The sequence below is a fragment of the Mesoplodon mirus genome, assembly GCF_964341445.2.
Source record: "Mesoplodon mirus genome assembly, chromosome: 3".
Lineage (NCBI taxonomy): Eukaryota > Metazoa > Chordata > Mammalia > Artiodactyla > Ziphiidae > Mesoplodon > Mesoplodon mirus.
The window spans coordinates 67,794,945-67,816,838 of NC_138978.1; the positions used below are offsets into that span (position 1 = coordinate 67,794,945).

Sequence of the window (21,894 nt, forward strand, 5' to 3'; positions counted from 1 at the left end):
AATATCTGCATTAGTACAAAGTAATAGAAATACAGAGATGAGTAAAATTGTCTTTGCCTTAAAGAAGCTCACAGTTGGGTGGAAATTAGCAAGGAAATTATCGATTACCTGTTGTGTGATAAAGATTATAAAAGATCTGTTGTATGGAATGGGAACATATAGAAAGGGCAACAAATAGTAAATAAATGTACTGATTGAATGAATTAATTATATTCAAATATATAATACAAAAAATTCTAGCATTCCTTGAGAAATTGTCCCTCGGCTCTTAGATAGTTGACAAATCCTCCTATAAGTACACAGAAAAGACTTCTGCATCCACTACTACACACTTACCTTTATTAAGTGCCTACTCTGTGGAATGCACTATGTTGCTTTTTGTGTTTTTCTCATTCAAGTCTCATAACAATGCTACATGACATGGACTATTATTTTTAATTAAATCCTAAAATATATGTACAGAACAGAAAAACGGGGTAACAGAGAGATTATCTAATTTGCTATGGAAATCTATATCTGTCACACTTTTACCACTTCACTGTATCCCCCTTTGCTCTTTTTGAGGAATAATTAGAAACACCAATATGACTTGCTCATTAGTTTTCTGCAAATTAACAAGAAAATGGAGAACTGATACCATGGATTTAAATAGACAGCTATTATTTTACAGAACATGAGGAAAATGCTACTAGCATTTTTTAGCAGTCCAGCATAGAAGCACAATGAACAACTGCTATTATAAAATATTTAATTTTTGGAAATTTACCATAGACTAATAAAATTAGAGAATTTTAAAAAGAAACACTTAAAAACTTGAATATATAACTGATGAGTATTAAAGAGAAATTTTGAATGGCATTAGTTACATTGTATTAAGTGAGCAATGTCATAATAATTGAGACATTTATCTTTCTAGATTGAAAATACTATTGAAAGTCGACTAAAATTTTACAAAGAATTTTTATATCTTTTTATATTCTTTATTTTTTAAATTCTACACCATGAATATGTATTAAATAGACTTAAAATGAATATATACCATTTCTGAATACTTTATGATCACAATTACTCAATTACATGCATCCTTTCTGTCTCTATTTCTCCTCTCTGCCCCCATATATGCAAAGGCAAACACATTGAAAGTAAATATACAAAAATCTTACAATCTTCTAGGAAGTTAATAAGAATGTTTAATTTCCCTTTTACAATTTATATTTTCTGAATTTTTATAAGAACATGAGTCACCAATATAATGGTGAAACTTTTATTTTGAAAAAAGAAATTGTTTTAACAAAATAAACAGGAAATATAATTAAATATATGAAAGCAGGCAAAGAAACTAATCAAAGAACACAGTGTCTTAATAAAAGTCAACAGCTGGGGCCGAAATTACTATTCTAAGGTTGCCAGAGAAACTGAGAATGGCTTACAAATTACTGTACTCAGGATAAGAAGCAATGCAATGCCTTTGCAGTATTTCCTGCAATAAATTAAATCACTTTTCATTGTTCCTTGGATACCTGGATATGTAAGGAACCTTTAGTTGAGCCAACTGAACCTGATTTAAGTTAAATTATGATCTAGAAACATTTTAATCACTCTTTATATTTTTATAAGATTTACATACAAATCCATCTTGTGACATAGAGTACTTCTTCTTCTTTTATAGTATTAGTTCAAAGTCCTTTAACTAAAAATAATGGCTATAATTCAAAATGACCATAGAATGTGATCTGGCATTGGTTCACTTTGTCATTCCATCGGGAACATTAAGGATTAAATTCTTTTTCACAATTGCAGCTTTTGTTTTAGCATCTTGAAATCTTTCACAAGCTTTTTGAAAGGCAATCATATCATTAACAAACTTTTCTTCACAGTGTCTTTTATATATTTCTTGAGCCCTAAGAAGAAAAAAGTAAGGTAACAGAATGAGATACTTTTAAATGACTAAAACCATAACAATCAATCTAATTGTTAATGATAATTAAATGTCTTCAAAATAGATATATACAAAATGGGAAAAAGACAGAACTCCACTTATTGCTTAAAATATTACTATATCATTAAATAATATTCATCTTGGGCTAATATTTCTAAGTTTTCTATTAGCAATAACTGAGAATTTTTACAAATGCTGGCTTAGAGTCCCAAAGAGGCATCTAACCAAACTTTGCCATGATTTGCAGAACTTTTACTTAAGCCTCACTAAATCCAAGCTCTTAGGGCTCTACTATGGACTGAACTATGACCTCCACAAATTCATATGTTGAAATCCTAACCCACAGTATCTTAGAATGTGACTGTATTTGGAGAAAGGCTTTTTAGAGGTGTCCTTATGAGAAGACGAAGGAACACCAGGATGTGTATACACAGAACAAAGGCCATGTGAGGATACAGTGAGAAGGCAGGCATCTTCAAACCAAGGAGAGAGGCCTCAGGGGAAACCAAACCTGACAACGCCTTCATCTTGGACTTCTAGTCTCCAGAACTTGAGAAGACAAATTTCTGTTGCTTAGGTTACCCAGTCTGTGGTATTTTGTTATGGTAGCCCTAGCAGACTCTTACTAAGTTAGAGAAAGGTGAACCAGGTTACTCTGGCAAACCTGAGAAATGTCATGGGCCTTAGAAAAATTCATTCATTCATCCTCATTCATTCAAGAGTTATGTATTATAATGCTTGGCACTATCCCTAGATCCTGGAAACATAAAGATAAATAAGACATGATATAATTTTGAGAAGCTTATAGAAAATAAAGAGAAATAAAGGTATATGAACATATAAATGAAATACATATATTTATTTGTATTTAAGTATACTCAGAAATGTGGACTTAGGGAGTGGAAGAGAGGCCTAAGTCTAGAAAGTCTGCAACTTATTGACTATGTGATTTTGGACAAGTTACTTAAGTTCTCTCTATCGCATTTTCTTCATCTTTAAAAAGGAAATAATCCAACTCATGGGGTTTAGTAAAGGACTAAATGAGTTAATACATTTAAAATCCTTAGAAGAGTACCTAACATTTAATAATTTACTTTATTGTAAGGATAACAGTGGCATTCATCAGGACAGGAAACTTAAGAGCAGCCAGATGGGAAGATTAGAATTCTATTTTGGTAAAACTGAGTTTAAAGAGCCTGGCTATCTATATGGAAATGCCTAGGGAGTTGAATACAAAGAAACAATGGCTTATGGTTAGGAGTACACATAGTGAAACCATTCTGCTTGGATTTGAAATCCAGATCTGCAACTTACTGATTGATTTTTGGACAAGTTATTTAAGCTCTACATGCATCATTTTTTCACCTTTAAGAAGGGACAATCCAACTCATAGGGTTTAGTAGGGAGTAAATGAGCTAATACATTTAAAATCCTGAGAGGAAGGCTGGTATTTAATAATCACTCAATGAAAATTAGCTACAACTCTTTTGAAATAGGAGCTCTGGAGAGTAGTCATGTCTGGACATGCAACAGAGTAGAAGTCACAGAAAAATAGACCTTGCACATGTAATTAATTAATGGTACTAATTCAGTCTAAAACATTTATTGAAATAGCCCTCCTACAGAAAACAATTATAAACTTGGACAAAATGTAAAAAACAAACTATTTAAAAGAATTGAAGAGTGAAAAACATAATAATCTACTATATCAATATTTATATATACCAGAATCGAACAACTGGAAAATGAAATTAAGAAATTCCATTTACTATAACATCAAAAAAAAATACTTTGACATAAGTTTAATTAAAAAAACATGCAAGGCCTATACCTGAATATGATAAAATATTGCTGAAAAAAGTTAAAGAAAATTTAAATTAATGGAGAGTTATATCGTGTTCAAGGATTGGAAGACAATATTACTAAGATGTCAGTTCTCCCCAAATTAATATGCAAAGAGCTTTTTGGGTAGAAATTAACATTTAAATTTGTTTTAAATATAGATGTGATTAAATTTAGATTACCATTTATTTTAAATGTATTAACTTTAGGTAAGTTGAATGTTTTAAAAGCTAATTGTACATGGAAATGCAAAGGTCCTGGAATAACCAAAGCAATCGTAAGAAAGGAGAAAAAAAGAGTCTGTATTTTCCTATTGCTATAAAACAAATTACTATAAAATGTATTGGCTTACAACAACTACCATGTATTATCTCATAATTTCCATGGGTCAGAAGTCCAGGCACAGCATGGCTCAGCTGGATTTTCTGCTTGTGTTCTCACAAGACTGAAATCAAGGTGTCAGCCAGGGCCACAGTTCTCATCCAGGTCTTGAGGTCCTCTTTCCAAGATTGCTGGTTGTTGTCAGAATTCATTTCCTTCTCACTCTTTCTACATGGCTCCCTTCATCTTTAGGTCAGCTGTGTCATGTCAAGTCTTTCTCCTACTTTGACTCCCTCTGACTTTCTCTCCTGTCTCTACATTTCAAGGCTCATGCAATATGCTGCTCCTATCTGAATAATACAGAATAATCTTCCTATTTTAAGGTCAACCCTCAATTACATGTGCAGAGTCCCTTTGCCATGTAAGGTAGCATATCCATGAGTGTAGTATTGACGGGGACAAGGGCAGGCTTCCCAAAGATATGCCACTCTAGTATGTGAATTATTTTGAGCTAAAAACAATCCAGGCCCAAAAGAACCTTTGAACTTCCCCCTTACTGCCTAAATGAAATTAAAATAGGGGGCCTGTCCCAGGAACAAGCTGTCACCATAGTTACTATAGTAAAGTATTAGGCATTGTAGACAGGGAGGAACCTAGCAAAGCCCATTTAATCAAAGTGCCTCATTGTCTTAGGATGGCCCAGCAAACATGCTTTTACCAAATATTAACAATTTTTGTTCTTCCTGTGAATAACCTTACTTCCCCTTGAAGCCTCAGGCCCCTACCTTCTTCTCCTTAGTCCAGAGTATATATATATACCTTACCATGCCTTGCTGACTTTGGAATACTTCATACTTATACGGATTCCCTTTGCACATGTAATAAATTTGATTTTCTCCTGTTAATCTGCCTTATGCTATTTTACTTGCCAGCCAAAAGAACTAATAGGGGAAAGAGGAGAAATTTCCCCTCCCCCACCATCTCTTATCCTATTCTTAGTCCTAGGGATCAGGGCATGGTATCTTCTTGGGGGCCATAATTCTGCCTAGCACAGAGGTCTTGCATTACCCACTTCCAGGCTTACAAAGCAAAAACAGAGGGATTATTAGCTCTTAACACAAAAATGGGAACCTAATCCTGAGATAGTAGAAAAGGAAATGAGGATAAATATAGGATATGTAGAATTTTATAGATAGGGAATTGAAAAATTGAACAAATTCAAGCTTGAAGGCCTAAAATTCCTTTGTGACAGAGTGACTTGTTGAGAAGGAAAGGTCAGAGGTGGTATGTGCATAGGAAGCTCTATAGTTGATGAGGTTTAAAATCACTTTTGTAGGTAATGGGAGAAAAAGCAAGCACCTGAGGGAGCAGCTAAAGTTGGAGGCCATGGAATTGATATCAGCATAAATCTACAAGTCACTGATACCTTCTAGCCATTTTTACCTGAATACAAAAAATGAAGATAGATAATTGGATTGTTCCAAGGTAGGGGCTGAGGCGGTTAGCATGGTGGAGGCAATGAAAGAAAAAGACATCAGAGACACTGGGTGAAATGGAAAAAAGAATAATCGAATTAAAGAACCCTGGAAGCTACACTAGAAAGTCTATAAGAAAGGTTATTTGAGGGATGAGTGTCACAATATATTTGAAGAATACATGTGGTGAAAGTAAAGGAAGAAAAGAGTTGAAAAGATAAAGATTTTAGCCATAAGTAAATATATGAGTTTAAAATTTAAGAGGTGGTGCAGTTCCAAGTGATGAGGTGGCATTTATATGTCTATGGAAATGAGTTTAAAGGGTGCTGGGATCCAAAAATGTTTAGGTTAGGTTAGGCAATTGGGAGAGTTGTTCTTATGAATTTGGAAGTTAACAGTGATAACGGCAGAAGCTGATTAAAGAAAAGCTTTATATATCAGGATATAAAGACCACAGGGAATGAGAGGGTAGTCAAGAAGGTCAATTGATGACAAAAATAAGGACAAGAAGAAGATGATGTAATTGGATAACTGCCTTAGGTGCCAGATCTTCCAAGCTAAATGATACTCTACTTCAAAATGTACATGATGCTGTTCTGCCCTGAGCAGTGTCAACACTTTTTTCGAGTAGGGACAAGAATATTTGGGGAAACTTATGACCAACTTTTACCTGATATAGAAATTCTTTCATTTTAAAGTCTATTTTTAATTCATTCTTAAACACTCCTATGGGTTTTTTATCAATTTCCTAAACTAGAGCTTTATGGTTCCCCTTTCTTCATTCATTTTTCCTCATTCCAGAGCAGGATCAGGAAGTTATATTCTCAGTAATGACTTCACTAGTTATTGAGATTCACCAGAATGCTTTTAGGTGAAGTGTTTGATACGTTAGTGAAGAATCAATTGGCAGAAAAAGAACTGAGAAACTTCTGAAATCTCTAGACAGATTTTATTTTTTTGAGTCACAGCTCTTTTCTGCACATTGATAATCTTTATTTGAAAACATTTATAATAAAACTCAGTAATGCCTTTTAGGACACATTATTGACATAACCAGAACATTGCCTCATTCCTGTGTACTCTCAAGGATAATATCTTTGCAGGAGCTTATAAGAGAAGATAATTCAGTTAATACACATTAGGAAGCTCACTTGACTCTGTATCCTCTACAGATTAATGATGGCCAGACATTCAATTTGCTGTAATAAAACTAAGCTGTTTATATTTTCTTTAACATTGATTTATGCTAGAGTTACATTTTGATATACCAGACTAGCTTTCATTCTCTTTTCCAAAATATATTTTCTATTAAATTATAAAAAAATATTTTCAAAATCTCTCTCTCTCTCTCTCTCCCTCCCTCCCTCTCTCTCTCTCTCTCTCTCTCACACACACACACACACACACACACAAAGTATACATTAAGGAAAATGTTTTTAAATTTTGGAGGAGAAAAATATTTTTTTCATACTTAAAAAGGTATTATATAAAGTACCTCAGTAAATAGTTTTAAATTTGCTTATAGCTAGGAAAAGACAAATGCTTTCTTCTTATTTTACACTCCTTTCTAGTACAGACTACTTTTTTTAAACAATAGCATTTAAAAATGTAAATGAAATAAGCATTTATAATGATCTTTAAGTATTCTAGATAAGCCTTAAACATACGTATTCACAGTTTGGTCACTTAAAATATAACCAGGATAAAACTGTGGCTGATAAGCTTCAATCGAATATCAGAAAAAAAAAAAAAAAAAAAAAACTGTGAAAGACACACAAGGGTAAAAAAGGGTAAAAAAAATTACTGGGGGTCCTGTTTGGTGTACCCTTTAGAATTATATGTGTCTTTTCATCTCTTTGAGCTATTTTACAACTCTATAAGCTGAGGAAGAGGAAGATGACCAAACCTCTAGAAACTGGATGGAGAAGACAGTGACAGATCTGTATGACCTTACCCTTGTTTACTGTGCTTTTCTTGGTAACCTCTCATAATTGGTTCTCCGTCCTCAACACCTCCTTCTGTCTTTAGCTGAAGATGGTATTTAAGGTGATACCAGCTACTTGGGGGAGTCACTCAGTTTTCCTGGTCTCTCCCACGTGTAGATGTTATTAAACTGTTGTTTGATTTTCTCCTGTTAATCTGTCTCACATAAATTTAGTACTTAAACCAGCCAGGAGAACCTAGAAGGCAGAGGAAAATTTTTTCCTCCCCAACAACTTAAAAGCTTCTATTATATCAAAACTGTACCTACCTACTTTCCTTCATTTGTTTAAGTAAATCCTTTTGATATTTTTCAGTTGCCAGTTTTTGCTGAACACTTAGGCTCTTCTCTTTTAAGACAGCCTGCTTCTTCTTCAATCTGTCAATTTTAGTCATTTCTTTGGTCAAAAGAGTGCGCTCATTATTTAAGTTTTGAATTAATAAACGGTCTTTAGCCTTTTGTTTTTTCCCTTCCAGAAACAGAACTCTCCTCTCTTTAACTTTCTCAAGTTGGATCTGTCCTGCCAAAGTCATTGTAAACCATTCTGAATGGTCTTATTATCTCTTGCAGTTAGTTTATGCGTAGCATATATTTTCTTATTTACATTTTCTTGAATAGTTAATCTAACTCGTTCTTGGGCCACTTGTGCCATGCTTACAGCTGTTACTTTACTTTTATAGCTTGCCTGCTTCTTTTGTTCTGAGCAATATTTATCAATATCATAAAGTGCTTGGAGTTTCATACCAGTTCTTTGTGTTGTAAAAAACTCTCTTCATACACTCTTCTCCAACAGCATGTCTTTTATTTTAATTATTGGTTTTTGATGAGTGGTAGAAAGTGGCTGGGTATACATAGGAAAAGAATCTTGTTCTTTTGCTTTCAATAATGCAGCATACCTCAGTGAATCTGAAGTATGTATTGGTAGTTTGAACACTGATATCCAAAAACTGACATCCAATTCTTCATCCTCAATTTTATCTTCAGACTCTTTCTGACCTCCATCACACAGAAGACAAATATAATCCATTATACAAGTGTTAAGCACAGTTTATTTTCTGTCCCAATTGTTTTGAAAGCCACATTAATAAAATTGCCAAGAACCTGTTATTTACTTTATTAAGGGGCATTTTTCCCAACCGATATTCCTTTTCAATTTGTGATTTAATAGTGATTTTGGAGAGAAGAATCACTATTGGAATATTTTAACAAAGAAATGTACTGATTCCTATATTTCCTTTATTATCTCTCACAATTATTTAACTTGCACTGACTCAATAGCAACATTTTACCTTATACTTATTACTTAATCATATGTATTATTTTTACATATAGTTATTATTATCTCATATTTGCAAAGGACTTTGTAATTCATTTTACCTTATTTTTCTTAACTCTGGTGGAAACTAATAGCTGCCTTAAAAATTGTTTTTCCCTTCATTGGATACTCAAAGAAATGAAATCTCTCAGCCTCCCTTGCTATTATGTGTGGCTGTGAGACTAAGTCTTCTCTAGGACAGTGTCAGCAAAAGTTATATGTGTCATTTCTGGTCCAAGGCTATTAAGAAACAAATGTGCTTCCTCTATATTTTCTTTCTTCTTCTGACCCACTGCACAGAGATTAGGATAAAGTGTTAGAAGATGGTAGATCTACAAGGTAGAGGGACTCTAGCTCCCTGAATCACTGCTTGGAAAAGTACTCACTGACCAGGATTATCCAGCTTGGACTCTTATGGAAGCCAGAAATAAAAGGTAATTATATTTGATCAATATATGTTTCTGGGTTTATTTGTTATCAGAGCCAAGCTATCCAATATAAAAACCTGAATCACATTGTTGTTCATTATTTATTTTCTGACAAACCAGTTGATGAATTTAGGATCAGGTGGCAAATACAGGTAAAAAAATAATGCTTATTAATCTTCAGAAGAGATGTTTCCTGTGTTTGACTGATTCCCTCTCTCTATTGAAATTGAATCTCTGCTAACTCTAGTCTATGAGGGTTTCATCTTTTCTAACCTTTTAATCTTCTAATAGAAGACTCTCTTAAAGTTTTTATATGTCATAATGCCAAATCTGATGGTGGAATACTTATGGATGTTAAGGTGGCCATGAAGAAGGGCAGAACCTGTGGGCTAGTCAGGCAGTAGGAAAGAAGTGAACAGGTAGGATTTTCACTTGAGGCCACAGGAATATTAACATTAGAAAAGGAAGCAGAGCCTAGAGAAAAGTAGAAAAACAAGGCTAGCAAGTGAAAGCCAAAGTGTCCAGAAATAAACATTAAGAGTTTGAGTCCAAAGCAAGGCACTAGTGACTCAGAGGGATTAAAGCCAGAATTTCAAGTCTAGAGTAAACAGGGTGTGGTCTGGAACAACTACCTAGAAAAGGTACTCTTATGGGTAAATTTAATTTTATGTGTAAACCTTGACATGGGAAACCTGGCCAAGAATAAAATATCAGGGATAGAAAACGTAACACTAAAATGTTCCTAAAGGTTCTGGTTTGTGTGGAGTGAGGGAGTTTTCTCATAACAACAAGTGATGCTCTGACACAAGTTGGGTGTCCTACAATTCAACTTAATTCTGACACTACCTACCTGAAGATAGGATCAGATCCCACAGGTTCAGAGCTCAGTCCTACCAGCCTGCCCTCTCCCTTCTCTCTTTGGATGTTAATTGCAAGTCTGAGATAGGAGGGAAGGGGGCAGGGCACAACCTTTAAAAGAATGCCACTGTACTTGAGGATACACAAAAACTGGTTAGAACCTACTAGGCCCAAGATGGCTTAAGATTCGACTTCCAGTAGATCTTGAGCCTCATTATACGCTCACTGTAATACATCAGCATGCTAAATGTCACTCCCACAGGTGCCATGACAGTACCGAGGCTGACCATAAAAGGCCAAAAAGTGGGCAGTGGCCTAATTCTTGGAAATCGCTGCCCCTTCCCCAAATTAGTTGGAATAATCCTCCCTCTTGTTAGCCTATGAAATTACCCAGCCCATAAAGCTAACAACCCTATATCTTGGGGCCTCTCGCTTTCTGAGACAGCCCACACTCTGTCTATGGAGTGTGTATCTCCCTGAATAATTCTGCTTTCACTCTATTTCTGCTCGCTCTTGAATGCTTTCCTGTGCAAAGCCAAGGAACCTCACTTGGTGGTCTGTCCCAAGGACTTGCCCAAGACCTGGGATGTGACCATTCTCTTGCACCCCATTTCCTGCAACAAGTCCATCTTATCATGTGTGCTTCTGACCAACCAGCTATAGATTGGAGGTTCCAACAACCCTCTCCTTGGTATCAATTAATTTGCTAGAGCAGCTCACAGAACTCAGACAAACATTTAACTTAGTAAATTACTGGTTTGTTAGGATATAAGGATATAACTTAGGAACAACCAGAGGGAAGAGATGCATAGGGCAAGGGACTGGAAAAGGGTGAGAAGCTTCCATGCTCTCTCTCTAAGCACATCACTCTCCCTGAATCTCCATGTGTTCACCAATCTGGAAGGTATCTGCACCCAGTCCTTTTGGAGTTTTATGGAGGCTTCATTACACAGAGATGATTGACCAAATCACTGGCCGTTGACAACTGAACTCAATCTCCAACTACTCTTCCCTCCCCAGAGGTCAGGTTTGGGATTGAAAGTTCTAACCCTCTAATCATGTGGTTGATTCCCCTGGAAACCAGCCCCCATCCTTAGATGAGTTCTAAAAGTCACCTCACTAACATAACAAAAGACGTCTTTGTTGCTCTGCTCTCATCATTTAGGAAGTGTCAGGAGCTCTATGCCAGAACTGGGGACAAAGACCAAATATATCTTTCTTGTTATAAATCACATCACAGTTACCAATATATATATATGTTTGTCCCTTAATAGTTTAATGTAAGTAAGTCTTGCCTCCTTGGTGAAACTGGAGGCTCTTTGAAGATAGAAGCTGTACTTCATTGTGTATACTAACTATAATTACTTTTTGGCCGATGATTGACATTTTTCTCAGTGGTTGGTTGAACATAATCCCATTAGCACTTTTAAAAACCTCCCAGTTTCTTTCTCTGCTTCAAGATATCACTCACTGCTATACAATTAATCTTTTAAAACTAGGACTCTAATCATGTCATGCCTTCTATCCAGACAAAGGAAAACAAAACCTTCATGGTCCTTTACATTTAAGCTTAGGATCCTATATTATAGGAGAAGAGCTCCATTTTTTTTCCCCTATACATGTGCCACATCTTTCCATCTTTGGGCTTTTGCTTATGTTATTTAAAGTTTTGTCCAGTATGTTGTTTTACCTATTTACGAAAGTTCAAATTCTATGCATTTTTCAAGGTCTCTTCACATGTCACTTTTCTTTGTTCTTTAAATAAGAGTGGATAGTTTTTAAATTCTCATATCACTCCCTTCCTTATAGAATTTACCACACATTTCACTTATATTAAAGCTCTGTGTAGTAATTCTTAGCCATAGTAGCAAGCTAGATATAATTTCCTTAGTGGTAGGGACTGTACTTTTCTTTTTTTTTTTCATCCATCATTCTTAGTATTTTGCAGAGAGTAGGGTTTTCTTTTTAGGGGGGTAGTGGGCTTAACTAAATAGTAAATGCCAATAAATATATTTGTTGGATGGATGAGTAGATGAATGGAAGAGTGAATCTGTTGCTCAAGATCAATGCCCTTTGCATAGTGGTGAAAGCCTAAAATCTGGGGACAATTTTGCTGGATTTGAATCTAGTTCTACTATTTACTAAGTGTAAGCAAGTTATTCAATTCTCTGGGCTTCAGTCTGATAACTGTGGATGATAATACCCAATTTATAGGGTTCTAACAGGATTAAGTGAATTAATAAAATGAAAAAAGCCTGATAAGGTATAATATATAATTATTAGAACAGGACCTGACAAAGAGTAAGAACAATATGTTATTGTTTTTTTCATTATATTTGATATGGAAAACAAGGAGTTTATCTTATCTCTTTAATTCCATCAATGGCATAGTGTTCAAATAGCCACATAATTTAGTAATGAGTGGGGAAAATACAGCAAAGCATTTTAATACACCCCTCAACATCCACTGGACAGTTAACACAGAACATACAGGAAAGCCTTCTTTGTATGTATATTTTGTTTCAAGACTTTATAATTCATCTCATTCATTATAGTAAAAACAGAAGTCAAGTGATGGAAATGTTCTCATATTTCCATAACCAAATTTATAAACTTGTCTGTATATTCATGCATCTTCTTCTACCCTGATACAATGAAGGAAGCATCCCTTCTTTCAGCAGAGGCCAAATTCTTTACATGTGCTTTGGTCCCATCCCCCTTTAGCTTCACTGCTGCAATTATCTTAACTTTCTCCTTTATCATCCCCTCACTACTGGATCATTCACAGCCATGTTTAAACTACCATAACCACCTCTACCACCACCAATGCAAGAACAACAACACTCCCTTGACCCTCATTGCCCTCTAGCTACCATTCCATTTTTCCTGTTCGATTTTAGAGTGAAAACTACTGTGACAGTTATCTCCCTGTACTATGTCCTTTTATTCACCTTTTACTAATTTTTTCAATTTATCAATTTTTTATTTATATATGGATTTCAACTCTACTGTACTCACCCACCTGTTGAAACTCTCCCTAACAAAAGCTTCTGTGGTGATAAATACAAAGGACACTTTTTTCTGTTCTAATCTTTCTTGAACTCTCAATGGCATTTAACACAGCTGATCATTTCTCCTCCTTGAAATCTTTTTTTTTTCATATTTTCTGATTTCCAGATTCTCTAAAGTTCTCCTGATATCCTGAAGATATCTCTTTATTTTCCCCTATGTTGTCTAAAGCTCTCCTGATTTTTCTTCCAGCTTTCTGATGACTTCTTCTTAGTTTTGTTTTCAGAGTCTTTCTTTTCACCAAATATCTGGAGTTGTTGAGGACTTGATACTAGGTCCCCTTCCCATCTCTATTTTCTCTTCTGAGTGAATCACGTTCATGGCTTTAAATATCAATCTCTATGCTGATAACTTTCAAATTTATCATTTCCACTTGGAAGTCTTATAGGTATTTTTCAAACTTGGCACATTCAAAACACATTCAAAAGATCTCATTTGCTACCAATAATTAATTCCCTCTAAAATCAGCCCTTTATCTCAACAAATAACACCTAATAGCTTATTCATATTATCGATCAGTCTTGTAGAGTTTACCTCATAAACATAGCTCAGATTAACTGATTCTGTTCCTCCATTTCCTTGCTATCACCCTAATTCAGGTTTCTATCAACTCTTACTTTGACTATTTGCAATGTCTTCTTAAGTAGTCTCTGCGTTTCCCAACACACAATTTCCCACACAGTGATGAAGCCACCATAATCTCTCGAAATTGTGTCTTTAAAGATCTATGGCTGGGCCTCCCTGGTGGCGCAGTGGTTGAGAGTCCGCCTGCCGATGCAGGGGATACGGGTTCGTGCCCCGGTCTGGGAGGATCCCATATGCCGCGGAGCGGCTGGGCCCGTGAGCCATGGCCGCTGGGCCTGCGCATCCGGAGCCTGTGCTCCGCAACGGGAGAGGCCACAACAGTGAGAGGCCCGCATACAGCAAAAAGAAAAAAAAAAAAAAAAAAAAGATCTATGGCTTCCATATGCCTTCATGATAAAATTCCAATTACTTGTCATGGCCTATAAAGCCTTGCATGCTTTTATACTTGTTTACTTACCTAATATAATCTTCCAACTACAATTTATCATTTACTTTAATATTGATTACCTCATAAGAAAGATATTACTGATCACCAATCATAACTATACAGTTAATATTTACTGAGTGGTTGCTATATGTCAAATTGTTCTGAGTCCTTTAAACAAATTATCTCATTTAGTCCTCTTACCAATCTTATGAGGTTAGTACTGTACTGTTTTCATCCCCATTTTCAGAGAAAGGAACTGAGGCTTAAAGAAATAGTATGTTGAAATAAGATCCTAACATCTGGCTAACATCTGGCAAAAAACAAAACAAAAAATCCTGAGGACTCTGGAGAATGTTCAAAAGCAAGTAGTTTTTAAGAGTGTGTTTTAAAAAAGATCAACATTCTTATAACAGAATCCAGAGAATTATGTAACATTTGCAATGCCAACAATATAACCCAAAACACATACTATTAATGAAAATTATATCATGAAAGATAGCACTGCACATAAAATACACAACTCATGCAACCACACATGCCATTTAGGCTCCTTCTTTCTGTAGTCTCTGTGAAGTGGTACACTATTAAGTATATTGTGCTAAATTAAGGAGTTATATTATAATTCCTAGAGAAAATAAATATATAATGTGAAGAGGTTCAATGAAAAATCCAACAGATAAATTAAAATGGATTATAAAATGTGTTTGAATAATCAAAAAAAACAGGAAAAAAAGAAACAGAGAAACAAAAACTGAAGACATATACAAACCAGAGCAGAAAACAAGTAAAATGGTCCTGATCTAATAAGATTAATGTCCTTAAAAGAAGAGATACCAAACAGCTTGCTTTCTCCACCTCTCCATGCACACACACTAAAATGGCCACATGAGCACACAGCAAGATGTCTGGCATGTACAAGCCAGAATGAGAGAGAGGTCTCACTAAAAATGACCATGCTAGCACCCTGATCTTGGATTTCCAGCCTCCAGAACTGTGAGAAAATACATTTCTGTTGTTTAAGCTCCCCATTCTGTAACATTTTATTATTGAAGCCCAAGAAGACTAATACAAAAGGAGTACCCTCTCTTCTGAATTTCTAAGCACAGTTCCCCCCAGCTGGTGTGATGTGGCACACTAGTGAGCTGTTAATGAATAACGGAGTGACCAGAGACACTGATCACCCTTGTGGAGAGTGGAGTTACTACAGCCTCTAGGCACCCCTTTGCCATAAATTTTATCTAGAGCCTTTGGAGTCAAGTGTGATCTGACACTACTCTACAGTCATGGCAATAGAAGGGGGCTCAGGAGGTTTTCTATCACTTGAAAATGTACTTGAGCAGTGAGTTACTGTGTGTGGTGCTATTTACTATTGACAAGAGACTCATGAAATAGGTGCTTAATATGGCACATAGCCCAAGGTATGGCTGATCTGGGGTAGAGGCTCTCAAATCCAGACTATAGTCATCCCTCCATATCCACAGTGGGTTGATGCTCATGTCCCTTACATAAAACCGCGTAGTATTTGCATATAATCTACGCACATACTCCTGCATCATCTATAGATTACTTAAAATACCTAACACAGGGTAAATGCTATGTAAATAGTTGCCTGTGAGTAGCAAATTCAAGTTTTGTTTTTTCAAACTTTCTGGAAATTTTTTTCTGAATATCTTAGATTGAGTTGGTTAAACCTGTGGATGTGGAATTGTCAGATATGGAGGGCTGACTATACACATATATCAGATACTTCAATCCATTTTTGGTTGATAAACATTTTTAATGACATACTTCCTAGAAGCAGAATGGCTTTTCTTCTGTAAATTAGAGTTTAATCATAATTTTTAAATATAAGATGATATAAAAATTCAATTAGATTTGAAGTCCATTCACATTTTCACACACATACAATCAAGGTTATACTTGTCAGTGAAAGAAATGGGAAAATAAATTCTTTCACAGATCTTTCAGCTATTGGAAATGTCTGAATGACTGTAAAAAGTTTTATATTTTTATCAGTTATTCAGCATAAATTACTTGTTATTGGAGACTATGAAGACTTAAAAATGGTTATCATTAAAACTTGGTATATTAAATACCTATTGCTACTTAACAAATTACTCTAAAACATAAAGGCTTTAAAACAATAAACATTTATTATTTCAGTTTCTTTGGGTTAAAAATGCAAGAGTAGCCTAGCTGGGTGGCTGAGGTTCAGAGTTTCCTAATGATATTATAACTAAGATGTCAGCCAGGGTTGCAGACATCCAAAGGCTTGACTAGAGTTGGAGGATTCCATTCCAAGTCTGCTCATTCACATGACTATTGACAAAGGTCTAAGTTTCTTACTGGCTGTTGGCTGAAGGCCTCAGTTCCTTGCTGTGGGACTTTCAAAATAACTACTTGGTATACATATGTGTTCTTCTGACATGACAGCTGACTCTCTCCCGAACGAGTGATCTAACAGAGAGCCCAGATCAGGACAAAATATCTTCTGTGATGAGTCTTGTGAGTCACATATCATCTCTTTTGCCATATTCTATTCTTTATATTTAAGTCCCTAAGTCCACCCCACAAGGGGAGGAGAATTAGGCTCCACTTTTTGAAGGGAAGAGTATCAGTGGATTTGTGGACATATTTTAAAAATCACTGCATCTTGTGTAAATATTTTATGTTCGTGGAATTCAAGCTCAAGTCCAACAATGAGATGGTTTTAAAGACATTATTTATAAGTTTTATATAAACTCAAAATTTGATATCTCATATTTTATATTCTATTTTTATTACTGTAATTAGATAATATAAACAATACCTTTTCTACTAGTTACAAACTTTCTCTCATTTTAACCTAGCACACTTTACAAATATTATTATTATTGATTTGTGCCATAACTGGAAGCACTGTCTTATAGCAGTGGGACAAAATCCACTCAGATAGTTCATAAAGAATTCTGCTTGTGCTATAGCTGCCCATCTTAACTCTTTCAGTAAGTTTTAGTTTTTAAAGGATAGGGGATATGTTATATATATATTTATATCCTCTACTACAGTTAGCATAGTGTTCTGCATTTTTGTTATACAATTAAAAAAATTCAACTATTTATTAAATATAAGTATTTATATACAAAACTAGAATTTAAAAAATACATGTGAAATGACTTTTAAATGTATTAATTTTTCTCAGAGACAGTTTGTGTTTTATAAGGAAGTCAAGAGTTCCACTACAAGATTTAAGTATAGCAGAGGGATGACCAATTTGAATTATCTGATATGTACTTTCCTCATCACATTAACTTATTCTTTCTTTTCTGTTTTTCCGTTCTACTGACACCTTTTATCCACTTAACAGCATTTTTGCTTCATCTATATATTACCTGACAATGGCATCAAGGTTCTTTATTAGATCCAGCTGACAGCATTAAGAGCCAAACAGTGACTTTAATAATCTAGGAGGTTGCAAAGTGAACTTTCCATACACCATGTATAAGGTCTACATGTATAACAGCTTTGTATTGGTGACATTTTCCCTGGTTCTTTTATATTATTACAAGACAAAAATAAGAATCACAAAAGTCACTTATATACAAGTTCAAATCTGTGAGTCAGATTGGTGATCTGAGCAGCTTCTATATAACCTGGAGTGACTTGATATCCAGTAAAAACTTGTCAGTAACAATAGGCCCCAAAATGGCATTCTTTTTTGTAAATTGGGTAATTGACAATAAATATAATCCAAATGAAAAGTCCTGAAGGTCACCTATCTAATATATATAAGACAAGCAATACTATAACGGGCATCACCTTTGAATATGAAGGGCATTGACATAAAATATTGCAAAAGAACTGTCAAAACACAGTTCAAATAGAGAAGGAAAAACGTGACATGAGGTAGTTTTGGTACTGCATCTCTGACCCAAACTTACCATAGGAAAAGAGATAGATTGTTGCCTATTTCCTAAACATTGCTTGACACTGTTATGGAGTTAATCCTTTACCTAAACTGCTGAGTCACATAAGAAAATAATTTATATAATTATATTTAACACTCCTCCTTTGTATAACAATTTTTTTCAGAAAAATAATTAGAACTGGTTACTTGAACTATAGGCTTAAAAATGGCAATTACTTGGCCATTGATTTAAAGAACTGTCATAAGATTGAAGAAAATAAGGTATTAACATATTTTCTAGTTGCACATTTAATCTGAAAGACAAGAGCAGGGTATCAGAATCATGACTGGGTACACACATAGGTGTTCTCAGAAACCCCTGGGTGGGTTTTTAAATGACAAGAAGCTCTTTAACACTCACCATGAAATTATTATTTATGCTTCCTCCATATAAAAAGAGATGTTTAACAAATTGTAACTATTAAGCAAATAACATGAAAATCTGAAACTGAAGCAAAATTCATGATAGTTTTCTTTTAATGTTGTTACAAAAAATAGAAAGGAATCTGTCCATTAAGCAATCCTTTAATAAAATTATGGAATCATGTTTGGATGTCATGCCTGCCAATGATTTCTGTTCCAAAATATGTGGTAAAATGGCCTGAAGACCTTCACACTTAGAGAAACTCCATTGCAAGGAAGTCTTTTATATCTAACACATCACCCCACTTTAAAAAATAAAAAGCAAAAAACACTCAGGGTCCAAATATACTCAGAAGCTTTTCTGTTTCTTTGTTTTCTCTTTCTTTTGCTATTTCTTAAGCAGAGGGCTAAAAGGAGTGCACACACACACAAAATGATGAAATGTTTAATACTGTTTTGGTAGATAATAGAGGGCGTAAAATAGGTCTCTGTCTTAGTGTCTTAAAATGCCTTAGTACTTATTTTAAAAGTACATAGTTTATCATGTTGCTTTTTAGCATTCTTTTCTTTCAACTTGAAGAACTCCCTTTAGCCATTTTCTTGTAAGGCAGGTCTAGGGGTAATAAATTCCCACAATTTTTCCTCTAATATCAGGAACAAAGTAAGGATGTCATCCTGTCCAATATAGTATTGGAAGTCCTAGCCAGAGTAATTAGAGAAGAAAAAGAAATAAAAGGCATCTAAAATCAGAAAGGGAGAAGTAAAATTTTCCCTGTTTGCAGAAGACATGATTCTGTATCTAGAAAGCTCTAAAGATCCTCACCACCACACACACACACAAATGATTAGAACTGAGCAATCCAGTAAAGTTACAGGATACAAAATCAACATACACAAATCAGTTTCATTTCTATACACTAATGACAAACTATGTGAAAAAGAAATTAATAAACCAGTCAAATTTATAATAGCATTAAAACAATGAAATACTAAGAAATAAATTTAACAAAGCAGGTGAGAAATCTCTACACTGAAAACATTAAGACATTGATGAAAGAAAATGAAGGCACAAATACACAGAAAGATATCTCATGTTCAAGAACCAGAAGAATATTGTTAAAATGTCCATACTACACAGAGCAATCTACAAATTCAGTTCAATCCCTATCAAAATACTAATGGCATTGTTTACAGAAATAGGAAAAGAACAATTCTACAATTGATATGAAAGCACAAAAGACCACAAATTGTCAAATCAACCTTGAGAAAGAACATAGCTAGAAGCATCACACTCCATGATTTCAAAATATATTACAAAGCTACAGTAATAAAAACACTAGTGCACTGGCAGAAAGACTTTTAACAAATGGAGAATAGAATAGAGCCCAGAAATAAATCCGTGCATATACAGTCAACTGATATTTAACAAAGGTGCCATGAATATACTAGGGAGAAAGGATAGTCTCTTAAATAAACCATGTTGGGAAAACTGGATCTCTACATGCAAAAGAATAAAATTGAAACCTTATCTCATATTAAACACAAAAAATCACTCAAAATAGACTAAAGACTTAAATATAGGATGTGAAACACTAAAACTCCTAGAAGAAAATATAGGGGAAATGTCATGACATCAGTCTTGACAATGCTTTAATTGATATGACACCTAAAGCACAAGCAACAAAAGCAAAAATAGAAAAATGAGATTACATCAAACTAAAAAGCTTCTGCACAACAAAGCAAACAATCAACAGAGTAAAAAGGCAACCTATGGAATGGGAAAAATATTTGCAAATCATTTGGAGGTTTAATCTCCAAAATAAATAAGAAACTCCTACAAGTCAATAGTAAAAAAAATTAATATTCCAATTTTTAAAATAGACTAAAGACATGAATAGATATTTCTCCAAAGAAGATATACAAAATGGCCAACAGACGTAATAAAAATGTTTGGAGGGGGAGAGATAAATTGGGAGATTGGGATTGACATATACACACTACTATATATAAAATAGATAACTAATAAGTACCTGCTGTATAGCACAGGGAACTCTTCACAATACTCTGTAATGACCTATATGGAAAAGAATCTAAAAAAGAGTGGATATATGTGTAACTGATTCACTTTGCTGTACAGCAGAAACTAACACTACATTGTAAATCGACTATACTCCAATAAATTTTTTTTTTTTTAAAGCACGTAGTGGGTGGTGAAAGGCCAAAAAACAAACAAAAAATGGTTCAATGTCACTAGTCATCAGGAAAATATAAGTCAAAACCACAATGAGATATCACCTCATACCTGTCAGGGTCAAAAAACCAAAAGACAAGTGTTGGTAAGGATGTGGAGATTGGAACCCTTGCACACTGTTGGTGGCAATGCAGCCACTATGGAAAACAGTATGGAGGGTCCAAAAAAATTCAAAATAGAACTACCCCATATGATCCAGCAATCCAATTTCTGGGTATTTGCCAGAAAGAACTGAAATCAGGATCTTGAAGAAATATTATCACTCCTATTTCATTGCAGCATTATTCACAATAACCAAAATGTGGAAACAAATGTCTGTAACAGATGAATGGATAAAGAAAATGTGACATATACATAGAATAGAATATAAAATATACTCAGCCTTAAAAAAAAAAAAAAGGAAATTCTGCAATATGGGACAACATAAATGAGCCTTGAGGACATTATTCTAACTGAAATAAGCCAGTCACAGAAAGACAAATAATGCATGATTCCATTTATATGAGATATCTAAAAGAGTCAAATTCATAGAATAGAGTGGAATGTTGTTGCCAAGGGTTGGGGAGAAGGAAATGGGCAGTTACTAATCAACTGGCATAAAGTTTCAGTTAAACAAGATGAATAAGCTCTAGAGATCTGCTTTTCAACATGGTATTAGTCAACATACTGTGTTGTACACTTAAAATTTGTCAAGAGGGTAGATTTCATGTTAAGAGTTCTTACCACAACAAAATATTTTTTTTTAATAAAAGTACAGAGTTAGGCCTAATCCACAAAATGCACCTCCCCACTTTGAATTTAACTAGTGTCTACAATGCAAACAATGACAGATGTATTTCCTCACTCCTTGCGTTCACCCTTTCTTTTATATTTTTCTTCAGTTTAAATATGCAGAGACCAAAAGATATTGTCAAGTTTCAGTGCAGCAATTAGAGTAGCCAGAACAGCTAGACCTTAAGTGTTATTTAAATAGGTCCCTTTAAGTAATTCTTAGGATATCAACCTCTAAATGATCCAATTTTATGATAAGATCCAATGATACAAGCTTCAAAGTATAAATCAACAAATAGAAATGACAGAAACCTCATAGAATC

The 21,894-nt window shown here is 34.5% G+C and overlaps 1 protein-coding gene across 1 annotated transcript in view; it reads right to left on the reverse strand.

The window, feature by feature from the left end:
* Window positions 1–863: 863 nt before the first annotated feature.
* The window catches only part of LRRIQ3 (leucine rich repeats and IQ motif containing 3), a gene marked incomplete at its 5' end in the record, with an annotated part of 152,711 nt that continues 131,680 nt past the window's right edge, over window positions 864–21,894 (reverse strand). Inside the window, 4 exon segments of the mRNA XM_082612144.1 lie at window positions 864–1,901; window positions 7,829–8,090; window positions 8,093–8,330; window positions 8,334–8,554. Coding sequence (XP_082468270.1) covers window positions 1,745–1,901; window positions 7,829–8,090; window positions 8,093–8,330; window positions 8,334–8,554 — 878 coding nt within the window. The 3' untranslated portion in view covers window positions 864–1,744.